The sequence below is a fragment of the Rhodotorula graminis genome (genome assembly GCF_001329695.1).
Source record: "Rhodotorula graminis WP1 unplaced genomic scaffold RHOBAscaffold_1, whole genome shotgun sequence".
Classification (NCBI taxonomy): Eukaryota; Fungi; Basidiomycota; class Microbotryomycetes; order Sporidiobolales; family Sporidiobolaceae; genus Rhodotorula; species Rhodotorula graminis.
The window spans coordinates 609546-630507 of NW_017264928.1; the positions used below are offsets into that span (position 1 = coordinate 609546).

The 20962-nt window shown below is 67.9% G+C and overlaps 10 protein-coding genes and 2 non-coding genes across 12 annotated transcripts; 6 read left to right on the forward strand and 6 right to left on the reverse strand.

Moving 5' to 3' along the window:
* Nucleotides 1–193: 193 nt before the first annotated feature.
* RHOBADRAFT_50616 (uncharacterized protein) lies at nt 194–3010 on the reverse strand (the record flags this gene model as incomplete). Its single annotated transcript, XM_018415408.1, has 4 exons — nt 194–803; nt 878–2715; nt 2817–2853; nt 2952–3010. 4 exons carry the CDS (start codon nt 3008–3010, stop codon nt 617–619), a joined length of 2121 nt encoding a protein of 706 aa, XP_018274154.1. The 3' UTR covers nt 194–616.
* A 2002-nt stretch (nt 3011–5012) lies between these two features.
* Nucleotides 5013–6641, forward strand: RHOBADRAFT_40649 (uncharacterized protein; the record flags this gene model as incomplete). Its single annotated transcript, XM_018413742.1, has 7 exons — nt 5013–5135; nt 5224–5298; nt 5381–5582; nt 5642–6279; nt 6339–6357; nt 6448–6524; nt 6603–6641. 7 exons carry the CDS (start codon nt 5013–5015, stop codon nt 6639–6641), a joined length of 1173 nt encoding a protein of 390 aa, XP_018274155.1.
* Nucleotides 6642–6868: 227 nt separating this feature from the next.
* RHOBADRAFT_50617 (uncharacterized protein) lies at nt 6869–8516 on the reverse strand (the record flags this gene model as incomplete). The annotated part of the gene is made up of 5 exons (XM_018415409.1): nt 8287–8516; nt 8151–8208; nt 7497–8050; nt 7054–7323; nt 6869–6970 (listed from the first exon to the last, which is right to left on the reverse strand). Exons 1-5 carry the CDS (start codon nt 8404–8406, stop codon nt 6869–6871), a joined length of 1104 nt encoding a protein of 367 aa, XP_018274156.1. The 5' UTR covers nt 8407–8516.
* A 132-nt stretch (nt 8517–8648) lies between these two features.
* On the forward strand, nt 8649–9261 carry RHOBADRAFT_50618 (uncharacterized protein; the record flags this gene model as incomplete). The annotated part of the gene is made up of 4 exons (XM_018415410.1): nt 8649–8724; nt 8818–8853; nt 8928–9035; nt 9127–9261. 4 exons carry the CDS (start codon nt 8649–8651, stop codon nt 9141–9143), a joined length of 237 nt encoding a protein of 78 aa, XP_018274157.1. The 3' UTR covers nt 9144–9261.
* A 722-nt stretch (nt 9262–9983) lies between these two features.
* RHOBADRAFT_40652 (uncharacterized protein) lies at nt 9984–10365 on the reverse strand (the record flags this gene model as incomplete). Its single annotated transcript, XM_018413743.1, has 2 exons — nt 9984–10062; nt 10187–10365. 2 exons carry the CDS (start codon nt 10363–10365, stop codon nt 9984–9986), a joined length of 258 nt encoding a protein of 85 aa, XP_018274158.1.
* Nucleotides 10366–10499: 134 nt separating this feature from the next.
* Nucleotides 10500–10582, forward strand: RHOBADRAFT_t1. Its single transcript has one exon. It is a non-coding gene; the product is annotated as a tRNA-Gly (tRNA).
* Nucleotides 10583–10802: 220 nt separating this feature from the next.
* Nucleotides 10803–10892, reverse strand: RHOBADRAFT_t6. Its single transcript has one exon. It is a non-coding gene; the product is annotated as a tRNA-Ile (tRNA).
* Nucleotides 10893–11136: 244 nt separating this feature from the next.
* RHOBADRAFT_10719 (uncharacterized protein) lies at nt 11137–12099 on the reverse strand (the record flags this gene model as incomplete). The annotated part of the gene is made up of 3 exons (XM_018412003.1): nt 11137–11388; nt 11471–11584; nt 11731–12099. The coding sequence occupies 3 exons, from the start codon at nt 12097–12099 to the stop codon at nt 11137–11139; spliced, it is 735 nt and encodes a 244-aa protein (XP_018274159.1).
* Nucleotides 12100–12537: 438 nt separating this feature from the next.
* RHOBADRAFT_50621 (uncharacterized protein) lies at nt 12538–15151 on the forward strand (the record flags this gene model as incomplete). Its single annotated transcript, XM_018415412.1, has 14 exons — nt 12538–12710; nt 12781–12837; nt 12910–12924; nt 12998–13019; nt 13087–13105; nt 13176–13257; nt 13336–13441; nt 13520–13598; nt 13688–13844; nt 13909–13987; nt 14054–14117; nt 14183–14217; nt 14282–14948; nt 15032–15151. 14 exons carry the CDS (start codon nt 12538–12540, stop codon nt 15118–15120), a joined length of 1644 nt encoding a protein of 547 aa, XP_018274160.1. The 3' UTR covers nt 15121–15151.
* Nucleotides 15152–15637: 486 nt separating this feature from the next.
* On the forward strand, nt 15638–18013 carry RHOBADRAFT_50622 (uncharacterized protein; the record flags this gene model as incomplete). The annotated part of the gene is made up of 4 exons (XM_018415413.1): nt 15638–15947; nt 16051–16113; nt 16194–16249; nt 16326–18013. Coding segments are annotated over 4 exons (1943 nt in total), but the record flags the coding sequence as incomplete, so codon positions are not given.
* Nucleotides 18014–18322: 309 nt separating this feature from the next.
* On the reverse strand, nt 18323–18808 carry RHOBADRAFT_40656 (uncharacterized protein; the record flags this gene model as incomplete). The annotated part of the gene is made up of 3 exons (XM_018413744.1): nt 18323–18515; nt 18580–18708; nt 18771–18808. 3 exons carry the CDS (start codon nt 18806–18808, stop codon nt 18323–18325), a joined length of 360 nt encoding a protein of 119 aa, XP_018274162.1.
* Nucleotides 18809–18890: 82 nt separating this feature from the next.
* On the forward strand, nt 18891–20960 carry RHOBADRAFT_50623 (uncharacterized protein). The gene is made up of 4 exons (XM_018415414.1): nt 18891–18962; nt 19035–20301; nt 20441–20573; nt 20710–20960. The coding sequence occupies exons 1-4, from the start codon at nt 18899–18901 to the stop codon at nt 20791–20793; spliced, it is 1548 nt and encodes a 515-aa protein (XP_018274163.1). The 5' UTR covers nt 18891–18898; the 3' UTR covers nt 20794–20960.
* Nucleotides 20961–20962: the final 2 nt, after the last annotated feature.

Sequence of the window (20962 nt, forward strand, 5' to 3'; positions counted from 1 at the left end):
CTCGCACCCCTTCTTGGCTCGCCTCCTGCTCTCCCTTGCCTCTCTCGGAAGCCTGTCTTCCTCGCTCGCACCCGCGTACGGCGCTGGCAAGGACGCAACGAGGCCACCGAGAGGAACTGGCCTGGCGAGAGATCCGGCGACCCTTGTCCTCTCGCTCGCCAGCTGCTCTCGCAGTGCTCGACGCCGACGAGGTGCTGCACAATCCGTGTACTCGATGCAAAGAGCGCACGACGACCCAATGACGGAGAGGCCGGCGCACGGCCGAGACGCGAGGACGAGAGAGAGGGAGGGAGGGAGGACCGAGAGCACGAGAGGGGAAACCTGCGAAAGACGAGTGACGAGAGGAAAAGGGCGACCGAAGAATGACGGGGACACAGGGTAAATGGGGCGAGGGAAAGAGGGCGAGGGAGGGGTAACCATGAGGACGAGGGTGAGGGCAAAGAGGGACGGCGACGAGGCGGCTCGAGGGAGGATACTGAACAAGGGGCAAGCCGCGACGTCGACCGCGACGATGACGAGGAGGAAGAACGATGGCAATAGGTCGAGGCGAAAGTGAAAGGGGACGGCGACACGTAGGGCCGAGCGAGAGAAAGGGGAGGAGGAGGAGGGTAGGCGCTCAAGCCGAGCCGGCCGGCGGTTTCGGCGCCGCGCTCGAGCCCGTCGTCGCACTATCGGACGCGTCGTCGCCGCCCTGCGTCCCGGTCGTAGTCGAGGCAGGCGAGGCGGTGCCGGACCCGGCCGTCGCCGCCGCGTTGGCTTGCCGCAGGGCGTCGGGCTGCATGAGCTTGAGGAACGGCTCGGTCCTGCCGGGGCGAGATGATGTCAGTGACTGACGCGCTCGAGGCAGAGGAAGGAGAGGGAGAAAGAGGGGACGCACCGGATGAAGCGCGGCACCTGATCGGTCGCGAGCAGGCGGAAGATGTGCTCCTGTATCCGCTCGTACTGCCGCAGCAGCGTCTGGACCTGCGTCGCGCGCAACGGCGGTATCGGCGCGTTGTCGACCAAGCTCGCCGTCCCGTCGGTGCTCGTCGTCTGGCCCACGACGCCCGGGATCCCGCTCGTGACGGCGGTCGGGGCGACGAGGCCGTCGCCGGCGGTCTTGGCGCCGACCTCGGCGAGCGACCGATTGACGTAGTTGACGACGTCGGCGCGCAGGTTGTGGTCGATGTTGAGCTCGTTGGGCGAGAGCGGTGCGAGGTACGTGTTGTAGATGTGGAGCGCCGCCGCGACGAGGTTCTGCTGGTGCGACTCCATGGCGTTGGCGGCGACTTGAGGGCGCCGTTTCGAGCTCGCGCCGACGGCCGAGCTCGTGGTCGAGAACCGCCGGCGGAAGTCGGTCACCTCGAGCCAGAAGCCGAGGTTCTCGTCGCAGTAGTTGGCGCGCAGGAAGTCGCGGAAGAGGGCCCGCAGCGCCGGCTCGTCGAGGATGGCGCGCAACCGGGTCGTCGTCGAGTGCTGGTCCTTGCTCCATGCCGACGACGCGCCCGCCTCGGTGAGGTTGGCCTTGAAGAGGTCGGCCATGCCCTTGCGCCCGCCGACGAGCGAACCCTCGATGTTGCTCAGGCCGGTCCCGCCGGTGAACCCTCGCTCGCTGCTCGCGTGGTCGAACCCTCGCAGCGAGCTCGAGTCGTCGCCGTCGCCCGTGCTCGGCGAGTCGCGCCCTGCGGAAGCGGACGCCGCCGCTGCCGCCGCTGCTGCTGCCGCCGCCGCCGCCCCGCCGCTCGCGTCGCCCGCCTTCTCGACCTTGCCGCCCGGCGTCGTCGCCGCGACATCTGCGCCCGAGCCGCCCTGCGCGACCCGTCGCCCCTCCTCCGTGACGCGGTACAGGACCCTCGGCCCGAACCGGTACTCGGCCGCCTGCCCGGACGAGCCCTGGACCTCGATGACCGTCACGCGGTCGCCGGCGCGCGAGCGGTCGGCGTACAGGACGACGAGGCCGTAGCGCACCATGTGGGCGAGGAGCTCGCCGGCCTCGTCGCGGCAGCAACAGGTCGAGTAGTCGAGGAGCCAGTCGACGCCCGCCGTCGACGCAAAGACCTGCTTGACGACGACGACCTGGCCGGCCTTGGTCTTCTCGGTCACGTCCTGGAGCTCGACGCCGTTGGCCCGGTCGAACGAGTCGGGCGTGCGCACGCTCTCGATGAACGGGCGCGCCATGGCGGCTCCTCGGCCGTCGTGCTGCTCGGCGACGTAGTTCGGGCTGCGGCCGCCCGTGAACCGCCGGAAGACGACGTCGATGACGGACCGCGACACGTGGATCTCGTCGTCGGATTGTCGTCGCTCGAGGTGGAGGAGCTTCATGCAGATGGGCTGGGTCGTAAAGACGGGGATGAGGTGGTCGGCCGAGATGCCGTTCTTGGTGATGAAGCGCTCGAGGATGTGGAGCCCTTTGGGCGTGATCTGGTAGATGCCGCGGTCCTTGAACGTGACGGACGACGGGTCTGCGGCGTTCTCGATGAGGCGCGCGTCCATAAAGTGCTGGCAGATGCCCTTGGCGATCTCGCGCGACATGGAGAACGTCGTCGTCGTCGTCGTCGTCACGATGCGCTGCGGGTCGTTCGGGTCCGACGTGCGGTTCGACTGCGAGAACCGCAGCGAGGCGAGGTTGGCGGCGGCGTCGTCGGTCGTGAACGCGTTGGCGTACGTGCGGAAGAAGCGCGTGCGGTCCGACAGGTCGAGCGACACCATGAGCGTCGCGAACAGGTCGTGCGTGTCCTGCGACGAGGGACAGAAGAGGGGCGTGGGGCGAATTCGCCGGTCAGCTCCCGGTGCTCCTCGACCGCTCCGGCCGGGAAGAGGGGACGGTCGTGACGCACCTTGCAGAACGGGTTTCCTCGCCGACCGGTCTTGAGCCTGTCGCGTTGGAGAGAGAGAGAGGGTCAGGACGGTTCGGGTCGACCGCGGTGCAAGGGGCGCCGTTTGGGGAGAGGGGGCAGAGAGGGCGGGCTCACATGTGGCTGCTCTGCGCCTGACGAGTCCTGGCCTCGGCAGATCGGGACTGCGACGACATGATGGACAAAGGCGAGTGCGGCTAGACGTGGTGCTCGCGCCGAGTGGTGGTGGGTCGACCGAGCGAGCCGAGACGGGGAGCGACGACGATGAGGACGAGGCGAGGTGGGCGAGGCGCGCCAACTTGCTGGCGGCGAGGCGGACGCGGGTTGAGCGCGATGAGGAGGGCGAAGTGCGGGTTGGGCGAGGTGCGTGGCTGCACGGGCCCCTCCGAGGCGAGAGGGCGGCGGCGAGGGAACAAGCGCGGCTCGCGGGGGAAGGAGGGAAGGAGGCGGCGCGCGGGAGGTGGAGCGAGCGCTCGAGAGCGACGATGCCGGCCGGGCGAGGGCGTGCTCGCGTGGCGGCAATGGATGCAGGCCTGTGGGTGGTGCTCAATGCCCTGGTCAGCCTTCAGGTGGTCGTCGAGAGGGGGAGGGAGCGGCAGGGGAGGACGGCGGCGGCGTGTGCTCCGATGAGGCCGCCGCTCTCGACCGCGCGCGCTGTGCAGCGCAGGCCTGCACTTGCACGACAGAGGACTGGAGCGCAGACTCACGGTGGGTACACGGGCGCAAGTAGGCGAGCGGTGGGTGGTCGAGCTTCGAGGGCGAGACGACGGGGGCGCTAGCAGGATGCTCTCGATCCTCTCGAGAGAGAGAGGTGCCGCGCGTGCAGTGTTCGGCGCTCGCGTGGCGGCTGCTCCACACGCACGCTCAGGCCCGTCCGTTTCATTTTCCTCGCGCCCTCGCACCGTCGCCAACCTTGTCCTCCTCCCTCTCCCCTCCACCTTCACCGCCGTCGTCGACCACCACCACGACGCCCTCGAGCTCCCTCGCTCCTCTCTTCTCCCAGCCGTCGTACCTTGCTCTGCGTCTTCCTCGACTCGGCGACTTTTTGCTCCCGCTGTCTCGCGCTGCGGCTCACCCGCGGCCGGGCGTCGGGCTTGGAGCTTGCTCCAGTCGACGTGAGCTCGCCGCGCAAGCGTGCCTGCGCGCACTCGACTCAGTCGACCAGCTCAGCTCAGGCTCGAGTCGGAAGGCTGAAGCGGAACGCGGGCTGCAGCTGCTCGCGGCCTTCCGCTGCTTCTCGTGCCCTGCGTCCTGCGGCTCGGGATCTCTGCGCAAACAGAGCCTGCTCGGCAGTTACGGCGGCACCAGCTCGACTCGCTGTGCGCTCAACCGGTGCGGGTGCCGCACCGCCCAGCGACGAGCGAGTGGGCAAAAGTCCGTCCTCTCCGCCTTCGTTTTGGGTCTCGGCCTCATCTCTGCGGCCGCTTGATTCGCTGCGTCGCTCGCGCCCGCCATCTCTTGCTCCGTCTCGCGCTCCAGATTGGGCGACGAAGTATTCTGAGGTGGCCTCGCTGTGCTCGCCTCGGCCTTCCCAGGCCGCACGGGCCCATGCCGGCGGGCTCGACTCGGTTCTGCCGCAGCAGCCTCGCGTCCTCGGCAGTCCATCGACACGACGTCGACCACGATGCCGGTCCGGCTTGCTCTCGAGACTGGGAACGGCTGAGAGGCGACCGCCTTGCGTCCGCGAAACGGCGGGCGACGAGGCGCAGATCGTCTGCGGCTCGCCCGGGTCGCTCTCCGGAACATCTTTGAGGCGCCCACAGTAGTTACTTCTGGAACGACGGCTCGAGGGAGACGATCGTCGCCTCGCTCGCGTCGAGACGTCCTCGAGCCGTCGAGGAGGTCGAAGCGTGACGAGGGTCGGCGCGACGGCAAGCAGCAGCAGGTTCTCCTGTTTCTGCAGAACGGCTTCGAGAGTGTTGCCGAGCCTCGAAACCCATCGCTGGCACTCGACGGCACGCTCGACTCGGCGTCGCCAAGCCGGCGCGTCGCGACCTTCGCAAGTCGGCTCTCGTCTCTTGCTCGCCTCGTCGCCCTCGCTCGTGCTCCGACCTACCCACACTCGTTCAATCCCTTCCCGTCGTCTGCGTTCGTCCGCCCATCTCACGCGAGGCGCCACCCCTACAACTCGTCGACCTCGTCCTCTCTCGACCCCGCACTCGACCGACCGCGACGACCATGCGCGTCCTCCTCGCCGCCCTCGGGCTCGCCCTCGCCGCCAGCTCCGCCCATGCAGCTCCGAGCGACGTCGGTGGCCTGGCGGGCGCGATTGACAACGCTGCGCAAGCTGCTTCGCTTCAGGTGAGCGTTCTCTCCTCCTCCCCCCCTGTTTGGCCGTCGCGACGCGTCTCCTTGGCTGACTTGACCTCTCTCTCTCTCTCCCTTGCAGTCTGCAGCTTTGCCACCTGCGCAGGGCTCCTACGTCTTTACGAACGTCGCGACGGGCCAGACGCTGTCGTACGCGGTACGTGCGCGCTCCTCGCTCTCGCCGCTGTGCGGCTTCCTCCCTGCCTCGACGAGTGGCACCTGACTCTTGTTCCGTGCAGCGTGACGGCAACCACATCGTCCCGTCCGACGGTCCGGCAACGCCCGTGCAGGTCCTCAAGTACGGCGAGTCGGTGCCCTGGGTCCGGCTGCAGATTGGCGACAAGGACAAGTGCCTCTCGGCGCAGTGGGGCGACTCGTTCAACCTCGCAGGCGTCATGTACTCGTGCGCGGTCGACTCGGGTGGCGAGGTGACCCGCGCCGGTACGTCGCTCGGCTCGTGCACGCTCCCCCTCGCGGCTCGCTGACTCTCGTCTCGCCAGGCAACACGCTCGAGCCGACCAAGCAGTGGTGGCTCATGGTGCCCGTCTCGGACTATACGGGCGACGCCTCGACCTCGACGCACGTCCTCCTCGTCGCGCAGGCTCACTCGGTCGCGACGCGCGAGAAGGCGAATCGCTCCTTTTCCCGCCGTCGCTCGCTCCACTCGTCGTCGTCGCCCGCCTTCGCACGCGTCAAGCGAGGCGACTCGAACGTCGACGTGACGCCCGTCGCTGAGCCTCGACAGGCGTGGAGCGTCCGCGCCGCCGAGTTTCAGGCGGCCGAGGCGAAGCGCATCGAGGAGGAGAAGCTCGCGCTCGAGGCCGAGGCGCGCAAGGCGGCTGAGCGCGCGACGGCCGCTCGCAAGTCGAATGGTGCGTCGTCGACGGCGAGCGGCGCGGCGTCGCACACGGCCGCACTCGCATCGACGGCGCCGGCACCGAGCGTCAACGAGGTCGTTCCGTCGCCCTCGTCGACCGTCGAGGCTGCGGTCGACCCCGTTTCCCTCGTCAAGGTCGACACAGCTGTCGATGACGGTGTCGAGGACGTTACGCCGGCCGAGGAGGTCTACGACACGGACAGCAGCGTCAAGCTGAACGTCGGCAAATCGGCGTCGAGCGGCGCCTACTTTATCATCCCTGTACGTCTCCATCTCTCGACCTCTCGAGCAGATACTGACAAACGAGATGCCCTTTGCAGGTCGACCACCTCATCGACAGTGCGTCGTCAACTCGCTCCTCGACTCGACCTTCTCAAACTGACCTTTGCCTCTCTTTCCTCCTCTCCTCCTCTCCGCCGCACCCTGCAGTGCAAACGCTCGCCCTCACAGGTCACGAGATTACCTCTTTCCGCGCTCAGTCGACGGCGCTCGACCTGTGGGACCCGGTACGTCGTCAAAGATCTCGTTCTTCGCCCGTCTCTTTGGTCGAACCCGACTTGACGTCGCTCTCGCCACCTCTGCAGGAAGACGAGTACCAGCACTGGCTCGTCGAGAGCGTATGAGCGTTGGCGCACGATCCTTGTTGCAGTCCACTTCTGTGTAGCTCCCCTTCCTGCTCTCGAGGGCCCTGGCGGCCTTTCTCTCTCCTGCACACGCTCCTTGCTCTCTCTTGCTCGGTCTCTGCCTCGACGGACAATATCTCCGAGGTCGCAAAGAGTGGTACACGATTTCATTCTTGTTCGGCGAGGCGCTGCGGAAGAGAGAGCGAGAGAGCGAGAGACCTCGAGGTTCAAAGCTTGGTCGCCGGCGCCTCGGGCTGCCACTTGCCCGCCAGGACCTCGTCGACGAAGGCGACGAGCTTGGCCGTGACGTCGTCGCGGTAAGGAGCGTCCTGCGCGCGTCGACAGTCGTGAGCGAACCGCTTGAGAGCGAGGACGAGGACCGAGGCGAGCGAGAGAGGACCAAGCGGCGCACCTGCAGGACCCAGTGGTCGGCGCCCTTGATGAGCTCGACGCGCAAGTTGCCGCCCGGGAAGTGCTTCTGCATCTTCTTCGGGTCGGCCATGGCGGGAGGGAGCGCCGGGTCGTTCTCGGCAGGGAGGAGGAGCGCCGGGATGTGCGGCGGGAACGTGCCGGGGAGCTCGGACGCCTGCTCGTCGAGGGCCGACACGCGGCGGTTGCGGTACCAGTTGAGCGGCGCGTGCATGCCGTACTTCTTGAACGCGTAGATGTAGTACAGGAGCTCCTGCAAGGCGAGGGAAGCCGGGGAGAGGAGGAGTCAGATCCGGCGGAACGCGAGGATCGGGGCGAGGGGAGAGGGAGAGGACGAGGGGCGAGGGAGAGGACGAGGGGAGAGGGAGAGGACGAGGGGAGAGGGAGAGGACGAGGGGAGAAGGAGAGAAAGAGCGAGGGACGCACAGGGTCTTGCGGGACGGGGAGGGCCTTGCCGGCGCGCTTGGTCGCAATCATCTCGTCGGTGCGCTTCTCGAGCTGGCCCTCCTTGACGGCCATCTGCGGCATCGGCTTGCCCTGGGCCCGGAGCTTGGCGCGCAGCGTCGGCGAGAACGACACGGTGAGGAACTGCTCGACGACCTCGTCAATCTTGGGGCCGGCGCGCTCCTCCTTGAAGAATAGCTGATACCCGAAGTTGGGCAGCACGTTGTGCACGAGCTCCTCGTCCGAGAAGATCTTCTGGCCAGGCTTGGACGGCGCCTGGTAAGGCGTACACACGCTCGCGAGGCAGATGACCCGGTGCGGGAAGAAGTCGGCGAACCGCCACGCGACGACGCCGCCCCAGTCGTGCCCAAAGACGATGACCTTTCCTGCGCCGACGGCGTCGAGGATGCCGTTCATGTCGTACGCGACCTTCTTGTAGCTGTACGCGCCGATGTCGGACGGCTGCGACGTGCCGCAGTAGCCGAGCTGCGACGGGCAGATGACGCGGAAGCCGCGAGCAGCGAACGCGGCGATCTCTGCGAGGGCGAACGAGGAGGAGGAGGAGGGTTAGCGAGAGGCGCTCTTTGAGAATCGCCAAAACGAGGAGGAAAGGGGTGCGAGAAGACGAGGACGCACGGTACCGCCACCCGAACCACTGGTCGGGGAAGCCATGGCACATGAGGATAGTTGGCGCCTGTCCATGGAGAGAACGAGTCAGCTGGCACGAGTGGAGGGCCGCCGCGAGCCGAGGAGGAGGAAGGTGAGGACGGACCTGCTCGACGGGTCCACGCCAATGGTCTGGGTGCTGGTCGATGAGGTGGTAGCGGTGGCTGGACGGGACGGTGACGAAGCGGGCGTTGAAGCTCGAGGCGTCCTTTGGGTTCGGCGCCATGGTAGCCGGATGTGGGGCTGAGATGCGAGGAGGAGGGAGAGGTGGGAAGGGGTGCGGGCTGATTGGGGGTGAAGCCAAGCGGGAGGAGTGGCTCGAGTGGTCGAGCTGGGCCAAGCTAGAGCTGGAACGGTGTCGAGAGCGACGTGTGGTCGGAGGAGACCTTCACCGGCTGATGAAGCGGCCGGCTCGTCCCTCCCTCTCATCCCCGGCAGCCAGCGCCTGCACTCCACTCAGCGCGCACTATGCGCCCCTCCCTAATCCGCCTCGCCCTCCCGCGCCCGCCCTCTGAGGCTCAGCGCCGAGCCAAGTCGTCCATGGGTGCGTCCGCCTCTCCGCTCCACCTCGCCTGCGCCAGCTCTGCCACGCACGCAGGGCACACCAAGCTCACTTGTACGAGTCACGCGTCCCCAGGTGCCACGATCGGGTCCTTCCTCGCCGTCCTCGGCGGTCCGTCCTCGCTCGCTCTCCTCTCCTCCCTCCACCGCGAGCTGACCCTCGCCTGCCCTCTCCCTGTCGCACAGTCGGCATCGGCGGCTTCTTCGTCATGAAGCAGCGCAACGTCGAGAAGGCGCGCTTGCAGTACGCCGACCGCAGGGTCAAGACGGGCGCGCTCTCGCAGATGCAGGGCGGTGCGTCCCTCCCTCTCTTGCTCCTCTCTTCCCGAAGCCAGTCTGTGTTTGTTCAGGCAGAGCTGACACGTCCTATATCGCCGTCATACAGGCGAGAAGATTCAGTGAGGCGACGAGCCGGGCAAGAGCGGGCGCAGGAGGGAGCGCGAGCGAGGACGTTCTCGAGCGGGCAGCCGCGCATGTTGTACAGCCTTTGTAGCCTTACGCAAAGTACCTACTTCGCACTCTTCGGGTCTGTGCACGAGAGAGAGACGAGTGCCATTGCGACCGAGACGAGCCGGCTAAAGCCCTCGCGCTCCTCCTCGACTCGCCGCGCCCTCTTGCCCTCGCATCGCCCGAGCGGTGCAACCTCGACATTCCGACCTGCGAGGGACATTGCGACAGGGTCAGATCACGCCTGTCGCTCGAGCTCGAGAAGGGAGAGAGCAAGAGAGACGCACCGAGCCTCGAGCGCCCGTCTCGCCCGCCCGCCACGCCTCCTGTCCCTCTCCGGCCGCCCTGACCCATCGCCAAACCCTCGAACCAGTCGTGGAGGATTCTCTACGCAGCAGGGCAAGCCCGCACTCGACCGCGCGCGCGATACGGCGACCGCGCGGCTCAGCTCAATGGGCGTCGCGAGCCCGCCTGCGCGTCCTCGGCACGTCGAAGACCGTGAGCGACAGTAGCGACGCGACGAGGAGGGACGGAGGATAGTGGCGAACGTCGAGGGGAGGACGCAGGCTGACGGCAAAAGCGGCGGGTCGGGCGCAGTCGGGAGGAAAGGGGGGAGGTGCGAGGTCGAGGTGTCGGCGGCGAGTGGCGGGTCGAGTCGAGCCCTCCCTCAGCCCGCACACGCTCGACTGCCTCGAGTCGCACCGTCGAGCCACCCGCTCCTGCCCGCCCTCGCGTCCTGCGCGGTCGACGCCGGCCCGACCCAGTCGCGCTCGCTCGACACGGGCGGCCGCGCCTCTACTGCTCGCGCTGCGGGCTCGCCGGCTGCTCGTCGGCCACGACGCGTGACAACATGATCCGCTCGGACGCCATGAACCTGCGCGCGACGTCGAGGGAGGGAGTCAGCCCCGTGCTTGTCCCTCGTCCAACACGCGTCTCCCACCTCGAGCCGGGGCCGGTAGCAAATGGGGAAGAGAGGGAAAGCGCGTTGCGCGACGCACCATGCTGCGTGATCCCCCCCGAGCTGGCGCATCCACTCGGCGTGCACGGCCGTCTGGCCAGAGAGCTGTTTGAGCGTCTCGGTCCGCTCGGCGAGCTCCTTGAGCTGGCGCGCGAGCTCTTGCAGGTGGCGCGTCTTGGTCGTCGAGGTCGGTGCCGATTGCGAGGGCGCGTACGACATGGCGGCGGGTCGTGGGGCGTCGAGGGGGAGAGCGAGCAGCGCGGGTGTCGCCGCGTCAGGTGAAATCAGAACGTCGATGTGAGCAGAAGCAGCTACCCAGTGGTTCGTTTGATTTGATCCCTACTTCTATTCAAGCATTGGTGGTTTAGTGGCAAAATTGGGCATTGCCAGCTTCTGCTGAATTGCCTAGCCCCGGGTTCGATTCCCGGCCAATGCATTTTTGCTGGTCTTGCGCACGATTCTCCAGCGAGCGCAGAGCCGTGCTGCTGCTCTTTTCGAGCACAGCGGTGACAGGCGCGTTGCATGAAGAGGTCGGCGGGCGCAAAAAGTAACGGCGAGGCGAGGATGAGCTTGTGTTTCCTCCTCTGGCCGACGCGGTTACCAACCGATAATCTCGAGTTTGCTAAGGGGTGAATGCAACGAGGAACAGCAAAAGCTTCTCCTGGCGGGGTTCGAACCCGCGACCAATACGTAACAAAAATCGGTGTCATATAAGCATACTGCGCTGCCAGCTGCGCCACAGGAGACTTCCGGATTCGAACTTCGCACTCTCTAGCCTTCAAACTCACTTGTTGACGAGATAGCGAGAGCTCAGGGCGCGCAACGAGCGGGAGGGAGAGCGAAAAGACGAGGAGGAGGTAGGCGCACGGACCTCGGGTTCTCGCGGGGCTCTCTCGCTCTCACTCTCGCTCTCGCTCTCGTGCTCGCTGCCCTGCGCCACTGCCTGTCGAGCGACCCTTGATCGAGTACACAGGAGCGCACACGAAGAAGCTACCCAACCATGCTCCTCTTCCTGCCGCGCATGCGCACCTCCTCGAGCCTCTTCCACACCCTGTCCCACTCGCCCTTCTTCGGCGCCCGCTCGAGCGCCTCGCGATAGCCCTCGAGGACGAGGTCAAAGTGGGCGCGGCCGCCGGGCGCGACCGGGTGCGTCGAGGAAAACGCGCGCTCGAGGACGTACAGGTCGACGGCGCGGTCCTCGTGCATCGGCGAGGCGGACGACAGACCAAAGTCGATGAGGACCTGCGAGAGTGCAGGGTCAGCTCGACGTCGCCCCTGCTCGACGGCTGGACCCGAGTGGAAGAGAGAGAAAGAGAGGACGAACCACCTCGAAAGGAGGAGCATTGGCGCCGGCCGAGTCGCCTGTCCGCAAGCGGACCATCATGTTCGAGGTTGTCAGGTCGCCGTGGATGATGTCGGCCGTGTGCATCTTGCCGAGCTCGCGCCCGACGGCCCGGAGCATTTCGTCTGCGAGGCGCGGCAGCGAGTTAGCCATCGGCGAACGCTGCGACGAGGAACAGGGAGAACATAAGACGCACCCTCGTCGACGCCGGCTGCGCGCAGAAGCTCGCCCGGCTCCCGCACGTCGTTGCCAACGTCCTCGACCCGCTCGTCCTCGTCGTCGTCGCTCGTCAGGTCGTCCTCCTGTCCGCCGCCGAGGATTTCCCGCACGCTCCAGCCCTCGATCCACTCCATGCCAAGGCAGCCCTGCTTGACGTCGACGAGCCGGAGCCCGGGCACGCGCACGCCGGCTTTGGCGCAGCGCACGAGCGCGCGCGCTTCCGAGGTGAGGCGTTGGCGGGTGAGCTGGGCGTCGAGGGTCGGGTGGCGGTAGCGCTTGGGGAAGCGGTGCTTGAGGAGGATGTCGACTGGCGCGGGAGGCTCGGCGGTAGCAGCCGGCAGGGGTGAGGTCGAGGAGGTGGAGGAGGCGGCGGCGCTGGTCGAGAGGGTCATGGTGGGGGATGGGAGGAGGGTGGCGCGGTAGACCTTCTGCACAGGGTTGCACGACAAGATCAGCGCTGCAACGGAGCTCGTAGAGGGCCTGGAGGAGGTGGGACGGACCCCTTCGGCGCCTTGCTTGATGAGCTTTGAGCGGGAGATGAGGTCGTACACGGGCAGGCCGAGCTGGGTCGCGTCGACTGCAGACTTGACGTCCTTGCTGAGTGACGGCATGTTTGCGGTAAAGCGGGGTGGTGCGAGCGAGGAGGAGGGCGGGAGGAACGAGGAAGAGGACGACGAGGCGATGAAGCTCTCTCTCTCGCTCAACACCTCGCCTGCACCGCCCAGCTAAGCCAGTCGGAGCTCAGCAGCAACCCGCACACCCCGGCGCATCTACCCGCCGCAGCGCGACCGTCCCTCTCCCGCTCCTCCCCCCTCCTCGTCTCGCTCGAGATGGCCAACCCGGCAGCGACCGACGCAAGCCGCGCACAGTCCGGCAAGTTCGGCAAGGGCGAGCGCGGCACCTCGCGCAAGGACATCCCGCCACCGACAGGCGCCTTCGCCCTCCCGCCGCCAAAGCCGCACTACTTCGAGGACGGCGGCCTCCGCAAGGTCAAGCCCTACATGTGCGCCCTCGTCTCGCTCTCTTTCTCCTACGCGAACAGCCCTGACTCGAGACTCGACACGGCCGCACAGGTTCACGTTCGAGAGCTGGGCCAAGGAGCGGTGGCAGGGGAGGACTTTGATCGACATGTCCGTCCCCTCTTTCTCCCTCACCTCTACCGCCCTCTCTCGTATAGCTGACTCTTTCCTCTCGACCCACAGCTACAGTGAATTCAGGTCCGCCGCACTCGAGCCCTCATGTCACACGAGACTGATCGAGACGCTGACCCTCGACAGGTTCGTGGATCAGGGACCGCACCAACGAGTACTATGTGCGTCCCAGCCGCCTCCTTCTCTTCGGCCCACATCTACTGACACTCTTTGGTACCCTGCGCACAGGAATGGGCGATCGAGAAGGGTGCGCGCGACGTCCTCGGGCCCGTCGACCATCTTCAAGGACCCGCCGCTTATTCCCTCTCTTTCCGCAGGCGTCATCGTCGTCAACAACCAGAAGTCGACTGCCGACACCGTCATCCGCAACGGCGACCTCATCTCGAATGTCCTGCATCGGTGCGTCCTGCGCTCCCTCTCTCTCTCTCGCCTCGTCGGTCGGCGATTGACGAACGGCGCCTTGTCCTTCCTGCGCAGGCACGAGCCGCCCGTGGTGGCAGGCCCCGTGAGAATCATCTACGACGGTCGTCTGCCTGGCAACGACGGCGAGACGCTCGTCGTCGAGAAGCCCGGGTCCATGCCTGTGCGTCCTCCCCTCTCCCTCTTTCTCTCTCTCTCCCTCTTCTGTCGCCCTGACGCCGTACATCTGGCCGTCGTACAGGTGCACCCGACGGGCAGGTACAACTTCAACACGCTGCTCGAAATCCTCAAGCACGACTACGGCCTCCCGCTCGTCCACAGTGCGTCTCCCCCTTGCTCCTTTCTCCTCTCTCCCAACGCCCAGAGCACGGGAACGCGACTCACAGTTGCCTCGATACTCTCTGAGCAGCCTCGAACCGCCTTGACCGCCTCACGTCGGGCGTCATGATCTGCGCCCTCACCGTCGCCGGGTCCAAGAAGCTCGGCGCGTGGTTCGGCGGCAGGCGCAACCACGAGGGCGGCGTCAGCAAGGAGTACGTCGCACGCTGCATCGGCCGGTTCCCCGAGTGCGTCCGCCTTCCTCCTCTCGTCGACCGTGCGCCCACACTCACTCAGAGACGCCGCCCGCAGCGGCGAGATCACGTCCGAGGAGCCGTTGCTCACGATCGACCGGCAGATCGGCGTCAACGTTGTGCACCCAGAGGGTCGTGTGCGTCGTATCGTTCCCTTGCTCCGAAGGACGTCGACTGACCTGGCGTCGTCGCCCGGTGCGCAGGACTCGAAGACGATCTTCACCCGGATGAGCTACGACGAGCGGAGCAACACGAGCGTCGTGCACTGTCCGTCCGCCTTTCTCTCTTCTCTCCTCTCCTCCAGCCCTCGAATGACGTCTCTCCTCGCACAGGCCGACCAATCACGGGCCGCTCTCACCAGATTCGCGTCCGCCCCGTCCTCATTCCACTCCTCGACCTCCTCGACCTGACCTTTCTCCCCTCCTGCGCAGGTCCACCTCCAGTTCCTCGGCCACCCTATCGCCAACGACCCGATCTACCAGAACTCGGCGGCGTGGGGCGCGTCGGGCGGCAAGGGCGGCGTCTTTGGGGCCGACCGCGGTGGGACGGCCGAGGACCGCCAGGAGCGGCGAGAGCGGGGCGAGCGGGTACTCGAGCGCGAGAAGGCGCTCGAGGAAGCTGCGGCGATGACGCAGGACGGCGAGGCCCGTGTCGACCCGGCACCACCTTCCACCACGGCCTCGACCTCGACCTCCTCGACCTCGACCTCCTCGACCCCCAACCCGTCCCACGCCCCTGCTGCGCCTCATGTCGACATGGACCGCAAGTCGCACGATCAGGCGTTGACGGTCGGCGCGCAGCGGGCGATCCTCGCGCTGCGCGAGGTCAAGGACTCGGCGGACGGGCACGCGCGCGCGAGGGACCTCGAGGGGATCGAGCGCGCGAGGCGGGTCGGCTCGACCAAGATGAGCCTCGACGCCGAGGTGACTGGGGCAGAGGGAGATGAGCTCGTCGAGGGCGAGGGTGACGGTGCGGCGGCGAGGGAGGCGAGGGAAGGGGGCTCGAGCGAGGAGGACGGGTTCTGCTCGACGTGCTTCACGCCGTTGCTGCCGGATCCCCGACCCGAGCAGCTCTTCATCTGGCTGCACGCCATGCGCTGTGCGTCCCCCAATTCCTCTCTCTCTCTCTCTCTCCCTCCCCGTCGTCGACGCGCACTGACCTCGGTCGGCGAGCGCCCGCAGACAAGACGATCGAGTGGGACTGGTCGAGCGCTCTGCCGTACTGGGCCGAGGAGACGTACGAGGTGCCGCTGTCTTCCATCCTGTCGTGAGGGGTGCAACAGGGCTTTCATGCGCGACCTCTCTCGTCTTCCCCCGGCCTCTCCTCCTCGTCGTCGAGAGCGGTCCCCCGCTGTCCGAAGTGGCCCTCCAATTTGCAGGGAGCCACGCGCGCGTCGCCATGCGGTTTCGAGAAGTGTGCGCCGCGTTCTTTTCGAGGGTAGTTAGTGTCCGAGGCGAAAGCTGTCTCAAAGCGCGGCGACGAGGAGGACGAGGAGGAGGAGAAGGTCCGACGCTCGCTCGCCTCGCTCGCTGTGGCTGTACCTCTCTCTCGCTGTCTGGTCGTGCCGCAGTTCGTCTGTTGTCCCACCCGGTCCCGCCTCGTCTGTGACCCTCGCCACCGCGTCCCTCCACCGCCTCCTTCAGCCCGACGCCATCGTCGTCCTCCCGCCTCGTCAGCGTCGACCTCGCTCCACACCGCTCGCCACCGCGTGCTCGACCTAGCCGCGTTCATCTACCCGCCAGGCGACTGCACATCAGCAGCCGCAGCACCGCCCCGTCGTCGCCACGATGCAGTCGACCTCCGCACTCGAGCTCGGCCTGGACCGCCTCTCGCTCGGGTCGCCCTACTCGAACGGCGCCGCCGCGCAGCCGTACGGCCAGCAGGGCTACCCGCAGCACCACCAGCACTCGCACTCGGCCACGTCGAGCCTCGAGCGCGAGCAGCGCGGCGTCCTCGGCTCGTCGCTCGCCTCGTCGTCGTCGGCCGGCGACCAGCTCCAGCCGCACCAGGTCATGCAGCCGCCGCTCCACCAGGGTCCGCCCCCGCACGTCCAGCTCAAGGAGCCTCAGCGCAGGCGCGGCGTCGTCAAGTTTTTCAGTGCGTCGCCGGCGTTCCTCTCTCTCGCGGCACCTCGTCCGAGGTTCCTGCTCCTCCACTTGGAGCCCTCCAGCTCACCTGCGTCTCTTTCTCCGCTCCGCAGACAGCCTCAAGGGCTTCGGCTTTGTCGTCGACAACGACCCGGCCGCGCTCGGCGGTCAGGAAGGTGCGTCCTCGTCGCGATTGTCCTGGTGGCGGCGAGATGAGCGTGGCCTGACCCTTTCCCTCCTTCTCCACCTCGCGCAGTGTTCTGCCACTTCAGCGCCATCGCCGGCAAGGCTGGCTTCAGGTCGCTCGCCGAGGTCCGTCCCTACCCCCCCTTTCGTTCCTCGACCGGCTCCCGGAGTGCGACTGTCGCTAACTCTCAGCGTTCCACAGGGCGAGGAGGTCGAGTACGAGCTCGTGCAGGGCCCCAAGGGCTTCCAGGCGGCCAACCTGACGGGCCCCGGCGGCCGCACCGTCGTCGGCGACCCCAAGGCGCGCATGCAGAAGCCGCCCGCGTACCTCCCGCTCGCGCCTTACGCCCTCCCGATCGGCGCGCCCTACCTCGCCGACCCGTACCAGGCCCAGGCGGCGGGCGTGTACGCCGGCTCGCCCTACACCCAGCACGTCCTCTACGTCCCCGCGTCGGCCGCGCTCCAACCCTCGCAGTACGCCTACGCCCCGATTCCGCTCGCCGCACCGCCTCCTCCCGGTCACCGCGGCGGCGGCGCCCCGCCGCACCACCAGCAGCAGCAGGGCGCGCAGCAGGGCAGCCCGTTCGTCGCGCCGCAGTATCAGAGCTACGCCGCGCCGCCGTCGTCGCTCGGTGCGGCGCCGAGCGCCGGCAGCGACCGGTACGGCGCCCTCGGGCGCGGTGGTGGGCCGGGCGTGTACGGCGCGGCGCAGCAGCCGGGCAGCGGCGGTGCCGGTGGAGCGCACGAGCCGTCGCGCGCGTCGTCGTACGGCGCGCCGCCCCAGCACGCCGGTCAGCAGCAACAGCAGGGGCAGCAGCAGCACCAGCCGCTGCAGGTCCTCGTCGGGTCGCTGCCGGGTCCGGGCTTCTCGCCACCCGGCAGCGGCTCCGTCAACCTGCCCGGCTCGCCGCAGCTCGGGCCCGGGTCCGGCCAGGGCTTCGGCGGCTTTGCGCCGTTCTCGCCGCCGTCGTTCAACCACGCGCCGCTGTTCGGCGCGCCGCCGCAGCACCAGTTCCAGATGGGCGGCGGCGCGTTCGGCTCGTTCGGCGCATCGGGCTCGCCCGTGCCCAGCCAGCAGCAGCAGCCGCAGCAGCAGCCGCAGGCCGCGCCGTCGTCGTCGGGCGCTGCCGCGTCGGCCTTGTCCGGCAGCGGCACGACGCCGTCGTCGGCCCTGTTCGGCACGACGGCGCCGGCGCCGATCGGCTCGCGGTCGGGCACGCCGGCCGCCGGTGGGCGGTCGACGCCTGCGCTCGGCAACGGGAGCCTCGGCAGCGACGCGTGGAAGGCGACGCCGGCCGGTGCGCTGTACGCCGGCTCGAACGGCGGCTCGGCGTCGGATGCGCAGCTCTGAGCGCGCGCGCCGAGTTGGTCTCCTCGTCGCCCTCGCCCTCGCCCTCCCTTTCCCCTTTCCGCCTTCGTCCCACCTCTAGGTCCGTACAGCCTACCGCCGTCGTCGTCCGCCGTCCCGCAGTACCCTCAACACCTCCCTCGCATGTCGTTCCTCGCCTCGCCTCGCCTCGGGCCTCGAGCCCTCTCTTTATCGCTTTGCATGTCTGTCCGTCTATCGCCTCTCTCTTGCCTCTCCCTTTCGTCCCCCTCTATACTCTCTTCCTCTCTCTCTCTCTCTCTCGCCGAGCGCGCGCACGTAGTCAAACCCCCTCCTCGCGTTGCACCTCCCCTCGCTCGCCGTGCTCCCTCCTCCCTCGTGCCACATAGCCCCTTGTCGTCCCCCATCCGTCGTCGCCGTCGTCCGTCGTCGCGTCTCGTCCGTTCACCCTCGTCAGCTTCTTGCGCCGTGCCCCCCTCTCGCCTTCCTCTCTTGCCCGTAGCCTTCCCCCTCTTTGCAATCTGTCCCACGCCCTCGAGACTCGAGGGCTTTTTTGCCCTTCTCCTTTGCGCGTCGTGCGGCGAGAGAGGCGAGAGTGAGAGAGGAAAGGGTGGAGCGAGGACGGGAGAGGGCCGAGAGGGTCGAGAAGGTACCGAGCGCGAGGCGAGGGGTGGATCGGCGGATGAGGGTCCTGTACGGGCGAAAACGAGGTCAGAGTGTGTCCCACGCCCGCATTTTCGCGAGCGACCTGCACGGGCCGCTCGGGAGAGGGAGAGACGAGACGCACCTGGACCCTCGCGTGCGCTCGTCGCTCGTGAGGAGCACGGGCCCTGGCTGCGGCCGCCGCCGCTTGATCGCCTCGACCAGGCCCCTCACTGCCTGACGCCCTCCCAGCTGCCCTCGAGCCCGACCTCGAGGCTCGGCGCGTCGGCGGTCGGCGGCGCAGCGTGGGCGTGCGAGGGCGAGGGCGCAAAGCGGTCCATGGTCTGGACGACGAGCTCGACGTCGGACAGGAAGTGATCGAGGGCGACGCGGGCTTGGGCGACGGTCGCAGCGCGGAAAGAGCTGTGTGAGGAGGGCGAGGGTGAGCTCAATGGGCGGGGGGAGGAGGAGAGGGGCGAGGACGCACGCGACGAGGACGGGACCGTCGAGGGTGAGTGTGCGGGAGAGTTCTCGAGGACGGAGAGGCTTGTCAACGTCGATGACACGCTTTACGAGGATTGCGGCGTCGGGAGAGGGGAGGGGGATCCGGAGCGAGCTGGAAGGCAAAGGCGAGAGGTGAGGAGGGACCGGCTAGAGGTGCGAGATGGATGGACGCACAGCGAGTGCCAGTTGAACTGGTCTGGAGTGGTCGGCATGGCCCTTTAGCAGTGTCGGTCGACGAGGGAGGGCGACACAGATGAGCAGCTCGCTCCTCTCTCATCGTCCACCGCGGGCCCTCGCCCGCCATGGCTCAGCGGGACGGTCAAGGTGTGCAGGGCTACCGACATGGTGCTCCAAGTCCTCGTCCAGGTGCGCCCTACCCTCGCCGAGCTGTCCCTCGCTCTCGTCGTCGTCATCGCTCACCCCCCACATCTCTCGCAGGTCGGTCCTCGTCGCGACAGCCGCATGCCGACAGCGACGCCCTCATGCACGCCTTCACCACCCTCTCACGCACCGTCGACCCAACCCGCATCCCTCACGACCGCCCCCTCACCCCGACCCTCCCCACTCGACTCGCTCGAGGCGGTGCAACCCCCGTCGTCTTCCTCTCGCCCTCGGCACGCTCGTCTAGCTCCGGCCTCACCTACCAGGACGTCGCACCCACCCCTGGGCCCGCCAGCCAGCTCAACCCGTTCGCCCTCGAGGGCCAGGCCAAGCGCGCAGCCGACCAAGCCCTCCTCCTCGCCGCTCGACAACGCCAGCCCGCACCAGGCGCACCCGCATCCGCACCTTTCGGCCTCCCTCCCTCCGCCTTCTCGCACCAGTACCTCGGCGCTCCCGCCGCGCCAGGTCCCTTGTCGTCCACCTTCCTCCCGCCCTCACGGCACCCCTCGCTCGTCTCGCTCGCCGACACCGGCGACGGCGTCGCGCCCCGCTCGACCCACCGTCGCCGGCGCCAGCTGCTCGACGCGCTACTCTCCGACCGAGGGCGCGGCTCGTCGGCGAGCAGCGCGGCCGGCCACGACGGCGACGGCGACGCCGGCAAGGAGAACGTCGAGCCCGTGCGGCGCGCGTCGTACCTCGCCGCACCTGCGGCGGCAGCACACCTCGAGCCGGCGACGCCCAAGCGGCAGCGCATCCGCGTCGCCGAGTGGCGCGACCAGGTGCATCGTGCGGCGAGCGTCGAGGAGGGCACGAGTGCGGGCGAGGGCGCGAGCCGGGTTGACGAGTCGGCGGCGCGTCAAGGTGCGGTCACGGTCGGCGCTGCGGCGGGGAGACCGGCGGGCAAAGCGCAGGAGAGTCGTGCGGCGCAGGCGCAGCCGAGGCGCACGGCGGGCGAGCGTCAGCAGGGGAAGGAGGGCAACGTGGCGGAGGGGGAGGAGGACGGCGAGCGCGCCCGGCAACCCAAGAAGACGCGCCAGCGACGCCGGCCCAACGCCTCGACCGACCAACGAGCGCGCTCGCCGCCGAGCTCAACCGGCGGCGGCGCCGGTCGCGGCGTGAGCGGGCCCAAGCGCCGCTCGGGCCGCACGCAGCGCGCGAGCGAGCCTGCGCCGGCCGCCGCGGACGAGACGGGCGTGTCGACGCTCGACCTCGTCGCCATGCTGCCGAGGAGGGCCAAGCGGTTCGGGCGCCGGGGAGGGCTGTCGTCGCAGGACGAGGGGGACGAGGACGAGGACGAGGACGAGGACGTGGCGACCGACTACGAGTGCGTCTTCCTCTTTCTCTTTCTCTCTCGTTCCTTCTCGTCTCGAGGCGGCTATCCAGACGACTCGGACGAGCTTCACGCTCGTCGACCGAGCCAGGTCCTGACGTACTTCCTTCTCACTTTCGACTCACGTCAACAGCGACCTCGACGCGACCTCGAAGCGCAAGGCCAAGCAGCGCAAGCCGGCGACGCGTTCGCGCAAGACGGTCGCCAAGGCGCCGGCGGGCAAGACGAGGCGTCGCGTCGACGCGAGTGGCGGCAGCGACGACTCGGTGCGGCACGCTCTCCCTTCCATGCTCTTCCGTCTTCCTCTCCTTCTCTTCTCTCCTCGCCCTCGCCGTCCCTCGTCTCGAGTGACACATCGACTTCAACTGACTCTCTCGGTCTTCTGCCCTTGCATCGTCGCAGGCCGCTCATCGCGAGAAGGAGGCGAAGCGCCGCAAGTGGGCCGACATCGACGCGTACGAGCTCGAGATCGTGCCGACGCTGTGAGCACACAGCAGCGTCGCAGAACAGCGGAGTTCCGCGCTCGAGATGTCGATCATGAGGGGACGGCGCTCGAGCAGAAGCAGGGAGGAGGAAGGAGGGGGGAGAGTCCGCTTGTCGTTGTCTTTCTTTCTCTCTGTGCCATACTCGCAACTCGCATCGCTCTGCCTGTCTC

What these genes read in the sequence shown, in the direction of transcription:
- RHOBADRAFT_50623 (XM_018415414.1), top strand. Translation starts at nt 18,899, where the DNA reads ATGGCTCAGCGGGACGGTCAAGGTGTGCAGGGCTACCGACATGGTGCT. An exon ending in GACGTGGCGACCGACTACGA is followed by an intron (nt 20,302 to 20,440) that starts GTGCGTCTTCCT and finishes TCACGTCAACAG; the next exon opens with CGACCTCGACGCGACCTCGA. An exon ending in GTGGCGGCAGCGACGACTCG is followed by an intron (nt 20,574 to 20,709) that starts GTGCGGCACGCT and finishes GCATCGTCGCAG; the next exon opens with GCCGCTCATCGCGAGAAGGA.